General features: G+C 40.7%; 1 protein-coding gene across 3 annotated transcripts in view; it reads left to right on the forward strand.

Annotated features, from left to right (window-relative positions):
* LOC102972731 (V-type proton ATPase subunit S1-like protein) overlaps positions 1–5,132 on the forward strand; it is a 39,546-nt gene extending 34,414 nt beyond the window's left edge. For all 3 annotated transcript variants that reach the window (XM_042989378.1, XM_015536523.2, XM_007079788.3), the window contains one exon: positions 4,386–5,132. In XM_042989378.1, the coding sequence (XP_042845312.1) occupies positions 4,386–4,688 (303 nt within the window). In that variant the 3' untranslated portion in view covers positions 4,689–5,132. The remainder of the gene's footprint in view (positions 1–4,385) is intronic.
* The last annotated feature ends 4,785 nt before the right edge of the window (positions 5,133–9,917 follow it).

The following is a 9,917-nucleotide window of genomic DNA, read 5'->3' on the forward strand; positions in this document are numbered from 1 at the left end:
AAACTAAAACAGGTGCTCAGTGCACCTGTATATTTGGTGCCAAAAAACCTCAGTGTTTGAAAACACCTGTAATATACATGTTTAGGGAAAAGAGAGGAATGGATACCTTTAAAATAATGTTGGTATTTTTTTCTTTCTCTTCTAAGTTTTGAAATGGAATCGGATAGAATGTTTCCTCTCCCTGTGCACTACCCACCGCGTATGCCTCCTCCCCACTTGCCTTTACATTCACATTTATGCAGTCACTAATAACTACCAATGAGGAACGCCAGCAGTTGAAAGTGGAGTGAAGCTGTGGTGTGAAGTCCCGTGACTGACACTTCCTGGAGGGAGAGGCCTTCTGGGGAGAGGAGCTGCTGGACAATGATTTTATTTCCTTCTGGGGGTGGAACAGTGATCCTATCCAGACAGATAAGAAGTACATTTGTAGCCTGAGTGACAGCTTTGGCAGTTAGCATAGGAATGGAACTGTCAGCCAGGGAGTCACAACTATCCCAGAAGATCCTCTTGAAAGTACTTGGGGAAAGGCATGGGGAAAGGCTTAGAGACATCTGTCAACTTCCTCTGTCCTGTTTACCTGTTTAAAAAAACTTCCCTTGTTCTTCCAACTCACTGAAATAGACAGGGTTTTGCTTGCCCTCTTTGTGGACACTTTCCAATCTTTTCCAAAAGTAAATAGATTTACTTCCTCTCCTCCCAGCTTGGAGACGGGTGGTGTTGAGAGGCAGTTTGGGATAGGGAAGGAGCTTGCATTTTAACGTTTGAAAGAAAGTCTTGGTTTCAAATTGCTTGTCACCTACCTGGGTCAGCTACTTCACCCTCTTAATTTCTGACCTCTCTTTTACGGATGTAAAGAAATCATGGCCTAAGATATATGACAACACCCAGGACTGTGTCAGGCCTGGATTAACAGTAACTACTACTTTTGAGTCCTCTGTGTCTGCCAGCACTGTTGTGGTTATTTTACATACTTTGTTTTCAAACCTCATCATAATGTCACAAGATTGTTGTCATTATCCCTGTTTTACAAACGAGATGCCTGAAGCTCTGATGGTTGCATAATTTCTCAAAGTGATATAACTGGTAAGCGTTAGAGGCAGAGTTTGAATTCTGGACTATTTGACTTCAAGGGCACATTATAGCATACATAATGCAGATGTATTTATCAATGTTTATAAAGTATATATTATATAGATTTCTCTCACTTGCCCTTTAGAAAGAGAAGCAGGCACAAAGGGCAGGAAGTAATAATGAACACATGGAATAATTCACACATTATGCTGCCTGATTGGAACAGAGGAATTGCCTGATTTATACCTCTACCTTGTTTCAGAAGTGACTTTTAAGGTGACTTACAGAAACACTGTACGGAAATTAACTTTGAAAAATGTACAAACCACTTCATACCTATTAGGATGCTTATTATTTAAAAACAAACAAACAAACAAACAAGCAAACAAAAACAAGCAAACCCCAAACAGAAAATAACACATGTTGGCAAGGATATGGAGAAATTAGAAACTTGTACATTGCTAGTAAGAATTGAAAATGGTGTAGCCTCTCTGGAAAATGGTATGGTATTCCCTCAGAAAATAAACAGAATTACCGTGTAACTCAGCAATTCTACTTCTGGGTATTTACTAAAAGAATTGGAAGCGGGAGCTTGAACAGGTATTTGTGTATTCACAGTAGCATCATTGACAAAAGCCAAAAGATGGGTGGAAACAACCCAAATGTCCATCAATGGATGAATGAAAAACAAAGCCTAGTGTATATGTGCGATGGAATATTAACCTTACAAAGGGAGGAAATTCAGATACGGGCAACAGCATGAATGAACCTTGACATTACGCTATGTGAAATAAAGCAGACACAAAAGGACAAATATTTGTATGCTTTCACTTCAATGAAGTATCTACAGTAGTCATATTTGGAAACAAAAAAATAAAATGGTGTTTGCAGGGGCCTGAGGGAAGAGGGGAATGGGGAATTAGTGTTTAATGGCTGAGTTTTGCAAGATGAAAAAGTGTTCTGGAGATGGGTGGTGGTGATAGTTGCACAATAATCTGAATGGACTTAATACCACTGAACTGTACACCTAAAAATGGTTAAGATGGTAGATTTTATGTTTTTTATATTTTACAAACAAAAAAGGGGTTAAAGACATGGGGCTTAAGAAAAAGGAAGAAAAGATTAGTTACAGCCACCAGTGAGGCCATTACGCAAATCTGCGAGGCCGTCTGTCTGACCTGGCTAGAAGCAGCACAGTGACTTGGCTCTAAAGCTTTGGAGCATCTAGTATATGAAAGAATCGCTCAGTTACATGTTCTTGAGGTCTGTAAGACTACTGAAAACGTGCTTGCGAGGAGCACTTTCATCCCTGGTCTGGGGCCGCATGTGCCAGTGTCTTCAGCAGCCTGTGGTGAACACAGCAGTGGATGTCAGAGGTGGGCCTTTCTAGGCCATCCTGAATGTAAGCAGATGGCGGAATGCGAGCTCAGTGTAGGCGAGAGGTGGCGGTGTCCATAGTGGTTAAAGTACATACACAAAAGGCTGCATTCCACAGACATGGCTTTGCCCGTCTGACTTATTCTAAGAAGTACAGAGTGATGTCACGTGCATGGCAAACTGAAGGACTGCTAAAGTGTAGCCGGCATCACAAGGAGTGTATTTATTCAACACGGGCTAATTTTTGCTTCTTTGGAATGCAGGCTCAGTGTTGCCATCTTTTGTCATTTTGTCAAGAGCTTGACTCTTCAGGCACTAGCCCTTTGAGGACCCTTTGCCTCTTTCTTTTCTTTCCTTTTTTTTTTAAGTTAATTAATTAATTTATTTATTTTTGAGAGAGAGAGAAGAGAGAGGGAACACACACCTGGGGCGAGAGAGAGACAGAGGATCCAGAGTGGGCTCCATGCTGACAGCAGACAGCCAGATATGGGGCTTAAACCCATAAACTGTGAGGCCATGACCTGAGCCAAAGTCAGACCCTAAACCTACTGAGCCACCCAGGTTCCCCTCACTTTGCCTCGTCATAGAAAGGCGGGCCAGGGATCCCAGAAACCAGGCCAAAAGTCTCCTTCAGGAGCTGTTTTAGATTCAGTCCAGTGCACAGATAACTGGGCAAGCAAGGCCTCTAAAGTCTACGGCTACAGTCATTTCAGCATGAAAATATGCAAGAGCACCTACTTAAGTCATAAAAATGAGTTGTCACTTAAAGCCTTCATGGATAATTCAGTTTTTTGATGTATCCCTTTAAAACCAACTAGGTGACCAAGGTGATGCTATGTAGGATTCTTTTTCAAAAGCCAGCTAAGTGTGGGAGCTGCCTTCCACGAAAGATCAGTCTTATTTAGAGTAGTCTGTGGCCCAGTTTGTTTCACTGCGACAGTATTTAGATACAGAGCCAGTTGTCGATTTGAACCTCTTGTAGTTCCAACTATTTGAGCCACTTCATCTGCACATATGAGAAAGCTCTTCTTTCCATGCTCTGGGCAGGATGTAAAACAAGGGCTGGTATACAGCGCTTCCAAAAACAATACCAAGTCTGTATGGTACAACTGATAAAGAGGGGGAGGTAGCGTCTGGAGGAAGAAGAGACAGAACATACCAGGAGCTGTGGAATTGTAAACTGAGAAGTGACTCTGAAGTCAAACTTCCTGGGTTCGAATTATAACTTCATTGCACTTAAAAGAATCAATACATAAATAAAATAAATAAAAAATAACTTCACTCCACTTAATGCCGAGTGACTCTGGGCAAGTTACTTAACTTTTCTGTGCCTTAGTTTCTTCATCCATGAAACAGTAACTTATTCATAGGCTTTTGTGGTTTTTAAATGAGTTAGGGCAATATCTAACACATAAAAAATCTTCAGTAACTGTTAGCCTTTACTATTAGCTATATTTTGCCTCATTGGGAATCACAATATCTACTCTTAAGAGATTCTTCCTGTCCACATCCTGTCAACAGAATCAAAGGCAGAGGAACTGAGACGTATTATTCTTTGTGAAATTATAACTAATGTTTATAAAATTTTGAGTGCACTTTAAATTTTAGTGACACCACTAAGTTATGTTTTTAGATGAACTAGAGTATTTATGAGGATCAGATGACAAGAGGTTTTATTTCAGAGCCTTGAACTTCTTGAGCCTCTTAATTATGGTAAACATACATCGCAGAGTATCTGGATCAGTTTTGATTAAAAATTGTTTCACTGTGCCCATAAGCACACTCACATTTGTTGGATCATGTGCTCAAAGCATTCAGTGAAGTATGGCTCCAGTGCCTTAAATTTGATTAATTAGGAGCCCAGAAGCTTCAGCCCAACTGACAAGTAGATCTTAGGAGAGAAAGAGTATGTCACTTCAGCTTTTTCTCCTTGACAGATCCAAGGCTTTACCATCAAGGGGAAGCAGTTTGCCAAGGCCCGAGATTGTGCCTCTTCCTTCTCACCAGCAATTCTGATTGGCCTGGCCATGTCCCTGATCCTGCTGCTGGTGCTAGCCTACGCTCTGCACATGCTCATCTACCTGCGATATCTGGAGCGGCACTATGATTTTATCACCTCTCCGGCCCACTTCCCCCACTTGAAACCTCGAGATGCCGCAGAAGAGAAGGAGCTGCTGAGGAGCCAGGGAGTCGAGTGCTATGAACTGAGAAGCCAGCAGATCTGCAAAATTTATGTGTAACAGCACAGACCCCTCTTCCTCACGAAGTCCACAATGGCCAATGAAAGGAGTGATTTCTGTTGTGTCCTCTTTGACTTATGATATAAAATTTTTACCTTATGGCTTGATTTAAAAAAAAAGGAAATACATGCAAAAAATACATTTTGGAGCGTCCAGTGGCCTACTACTTGAGGCAATGAAAAAGTTATCCCAGGAACCCCACAGAAATAAATATGATTGTTGCCCCAAACGTACTTTGAAAGCAAAGGGGTATTTCAAATTAAGACAAAAAAAATTGCCAAAACCCAAACAACAACAACAACAACAACAACAACAACAGCAACAGCAACAAAACCCAAAACCAATGATGCCATTTAGAGCAGGGAAAACAAATTTGGTCCTCCTTGTCTGTGCCAGTTTGGATGTGCTAAGTACAGAAATAATAAAAACAAAGGTTATCTGGAAGTTCTGAATTTTAAGTATTTTGTAACAGTTTGTATTTTTAATTTTTTTACTGTTTATTTATTTTTGAGACAGAATGCGAGTGGGTTAGGGACAGAGAGAGAGGGAGACACAGAATCCGAAGCAGGCACCAGGCTCCCAGCTGTCAGCACAGAGTCCCACCGGAGCTCAAACCCACGAGCTGTGAGATCATGACCTGAGCCGAAGTCGGATGTTCAACTGACTGAGTCACCCAGGTGCCCCATCACAGTTTGTATTTTTAGAAATTATATCGCAGTTTTGTTTTAAAAATTAGTCTCTTTTACAGAGACGTTTAGAGAAGAGTATTGTCAATATGGTAGAACGCTTTATTCAAAGGCTGTCTTGTCATTTTACTTTGCTGTTCAGAGGCAGTCCGGTTCAATTTGTGAAGGAGGGGTAATAGTCTTGGAGTTTCTTACGTTTTCCTTCTGGCTGTGGTGGCCAGGCTTGTCTCGTTTGTCTGGTGCAGACCTGCATTAACCCTCCTCGGTACCACCTGAAATAAACAACTGAGCTAAGAACAGGGTGCTTGCTATGCAAACAGCTTCAAGGCAAACCCCATAAACTCCCTTCCAATGAAATAGTGTTCCTCCAACTCTTCTTTAATAGAAATTCTGCAGTTACCACTACTCTTCTTACAACCACCTTTTTCCGTATGGATTTCTCTATAGTCTTTTCCAGTTCTTGATAGATACTAAAGATCGACTTGCTCTGGATTTTCACCAAAGCTTCTCTAACATGCCTTGTATATTAAAGAGATATCATGTGTAAAGAGTAAATTGCATTTCCCTAAATAGGGTTCCATACGTGATCTGCGCAAAACTTAGAAAGCTGATGGGAAATATGTGGGATAGAGGTCATGCACAGAGAAATTGAATCTTTTGGGCAGCTGTGGTAATGAGTTTACAGTCAATTCTGTGGTCTATAACTAAGAATCTTGATTTATGTACTTATTTATACCAAAGTTGATCATAGGGAACACACCCTCAAGAACATAGGAATCTAGGATTGATTATTTTATCTGTTTAGTCTAAAACCATTGGGGACTCTGTTAGCATTAGAGAGTGGGAAAAGGAAAGATCATGTCATTCTGTAATGAAATTTTCATTGTGGTCGCTTTGAGTGTCCATTGGTAGTAGAAATGATTGCTGTGGTAGGCCAAAAGTACTTGAAGGGTAAACATAACTTATGGTTCAACTGAGACACTTTTAAAAGTGAAAATGTCATTGGCAATTCCAGTGTAACAGATATAAGCAGGATGGTGCTAGAGAAACTGGGATAAATAGTCACCCTAGATATAATAATACCATACAGGGCGATACCCTGTAAGGTAAGGTGGCTCTTTCTTTTATTTTTTTTTCTTTTTAAAATTTTTTTAATGTTTATTTAATTTTTAGAGAGAGAGAGAGAGAGAGAGAGAGAGCGTGAGCAGGGGAAGGGCAGAGAAAGGAGACACAGAATCGGAAGCAGGCTCCAGGCTCTGAACCGTCAGCACAGAGTCCCATGTGGGGCTTGAACTCACAAACTGCAAGATCATGACCTGAGTTGAAGTCAGATGCTTAACCTACTGAGTCACCCAGGCACCCAAGCTGTCTCTTTCTAACTGTACTGGAGGGCTTACAGAAAGAAAATAATAGCTTAAGATTTAAAATTCACGGCTCAGGGCACTTGGGTGGCTCAGTTGATTCAGTGTCTGTCTTTTGATCTCTCCTCAGGTCTTGATCTTAGGGTTGTGAGTGCAAGCCCTGTGTTGGGCTCCATGCTGTGTGTGGAGCCTACTAATAAACAAACAAACAAAACATTCACAGCTCAAGGCATAGTTAAAAAAAAAAAAGCCAGAGAGTTTCTGTGACTGATCTACAAGGATCTCTTACCTCTTACCAAAGAAATGACATATTGCAGATCAGACACACAGGTCTGATTCTGCACATTGGTAAACTGCCTTGTGGGTGGAATTCACAGCCACCTTGCTGGGTCTCTTAATGAATATGAGCACATCGATTACAAAATAGAAGAAAATTGGAATAAGAATGCTAACTTTGGGAGAACTTAAACATCTTTAAGGATATTGAATTCCAAATTCCACTAAGTTTTTCTTGCTAGCAGAAACAATCATGTGAAATGAAGCTATTCTGACCTCACCAAAGGTAGTTACCTTGCCAGGGGATGTCAGTTTTCCTCAGTGTCTGTAGGCAATAGGAGTCACACTCTAACATATCCCAGGGAACCAATCACAAAGTCAAATATGGGAGAATAAAAATCACAAGGTTTTTCTAATTTATTCAACGAAAGAGTTGGAGGAATACATGAGGGGAATGGATTCTGCAGGTGCTAGCTCAGAGAGGGAAGTGTATAATTTTAGTTTGGGCTGAACTTTTTAAATAGGTTCTCTTACCAAATTTTGTGTTAAATATTCTGGTTTGAGCAGCTGGGAGTATTTCTGACATTTCACTCATCTGGTTGATTAAAATCTGGACTCAACAGTGACATGCACTACGTGAAATAGACCAGAAATTCATCAGTATAATATAGAGGAAGAAAATAAATTTAGCAATTTAGAGAATTGGGATGTGGGAATGGATTTATCATGCATGTCCTTCTCTCCATCCCCAAAACTATTTTCTGTGAAGGCCCAGAGGACACTTCTGTTGTCATAGCAGTGAACTGAAAAATACATTGGGAACATAGCACTAGCATTTTTGAAAAGTGCTCTAGTGGCTGTCCTCTGCAGGCTGTGGATGAAGGTAAGAGATACTTACTATTTGTGATTCCTTAGTCTCAGTGGGGATGCTAAGATCCTGGAGTGGCAGAGGTCAGATAGCAACATAGCAACCTTAAGGGACTGTAGGGCAGGAATGTTACTCAGGTTAGATCATGTTTGTTAATAGTAAAGTGATCTATGATACCTGTAGCAGGGCAGCCCATACAGTACTCATTCAACTGTATAATCATAATAAAATCAATCCTCATATAAAAATGCCTTATTTCACCCATCATGGTGGATTCCCAAAGTTGAGTCTGGTAATGACTCAATTAGACAGCTCTTAACTGAAAAGACCTCCTTAAAAAGGGTTTTTGGTTTCATATCTAATGTTGAGCATTATCATGAATAATTTTATGCTTGTCCATTAGGTGCCTTTTTTTTTGTATCACTTCAGGTAAAGAACTTATGCTATTTCCATAGATATTTTTATTATTAACCCATCAGGTATGTGATTATTGCCATGTAATTGTTAGTGCTGCAGGAGTAAGCCTAAGAGATGTTGGTTTTTCTGGGAAGTCTGGAACAATATGGCAATGTTTGACCTGAGTAGGAGTTGACTGGGAAGGTAATGTGGGAAGGACAGATGTGGCAGAAGGAAACATATATGCAAAGACTGGACTTTATCATGTGTGGAGAACTATGACTAAATTTATGTGGGCAGGCACATAGAATGTATTTAAAGGAGTGAAAGAGAGATGGAGCTGGAAATGAAGAGGGGGAACAGGTCATTGTGCTCAACTAAAGCCTTATAATCTTGAGGCGATGGAGAGGCCCTTGAGGGGATTTCGGAAGATATGAAGCAAGAGGGTTGTGTGGCATATAAATGTGGGTAGAATAGAGACACATACACCATTTAGGAGATAATTGGAATCATTCAGATGAAAAATAATAGAACCTAAACTAAGACAATGGGGTGAGAGGAAAGAACAAGAAGAGGTATTTAGGAAGTTAGTTCAATAAATCTTGGGAACCAATTGGAAAGTCATAAATGACGTTAGGTATCTTATTTGGGTGCTGAGTGGATGGTAATACCAATTTCTGCAATCAGGGAGAAAGAGCAGAGGGTAGGAGCTTGAGATGGGAGATGCTTGTAGGCAAGGTCCTACAATAGAGGTCCAAGCAGGCAGTTTGGTATATGAATCTGGGGCAAAATAAAGAGGTCTGGGCTAGAAATTTGGAAATGTAGCAGTTGCTTTCAGTGTCCTACCCATATTCCTGTATTGCATCCTGACCCATCTCCATTGTTAGTTACCGCCCTCTGAGGCTACTCTCCCTGTGTTCATGGCAGGCTGGAAGTGCTGAAGAATTAATTTCTCCCTGGGGCAGCCCTTATGGACTGACTCTCAGGAATTGTGAATAAACACCCCAGCTCATTTGTCCCTTGACTAGAATAATTCTAGGGTGTGTTTTACACCATTTCCTAGAGCGCCACAGCAGGACTTAGCTCTTTTGCCCATTGTGATATCGTGCTTGATAATGTTCACTTGATAAACTCCCTTCTCTTCCTTGCCTTACTTCCTTGCTCCCATAGTGATATTTCCTAATGATGTTGGCATTACCTCCAGAATAAGCTACTTGTGTTTAAATCTTTGTCTCAGGATCCGCTTCTCAGAAAATCCAAACTAAGACAAGCAGAAACAGGCAAACAGGGAAAGTTGACTGCATTTGAAAAATAGCTTATTTTTACAGCTTTAAAAAAAAAGCATAGTTATTAGAATGTAATGCCAAGAACCCTTCCAGGGCCATGGAAGAGACCTATATAAATGAGTGTGTGTGTGTGTGTGTGTGTGTGTGTGTGTGTATTTTTACAGAGATTTGACCTCATACACAATGGTGGACCCTGGCTAACCAGTCTGTGTGAGCTTGTTGTCACCAACTTGGGTGCTAAAACTTGCATAGCAGACACTTGGAAAGGGAAAATGGATATAAAGTGGTGGAGAGCAGGGACAAGCTAGAATCCATGAAGAGGAGCTAGAACTGTAGGAATGAACTGGAACCTGTGT

The sequence above is a fragment of the Panthera tigris genome, chromosome A1 (assembly GCF_018350195.1).
Source record: "Panthera tigris isolate Pti1 chromosome A1, P.tigris_Pti1_mat1.1, whole genome shotgun sequence".
NCBI classification, from domain to species: Eukaryota; Metazoa; Chordata; class Mammalia; order Carnivora; family Felidae; genus Panthera; species Panthera tigris.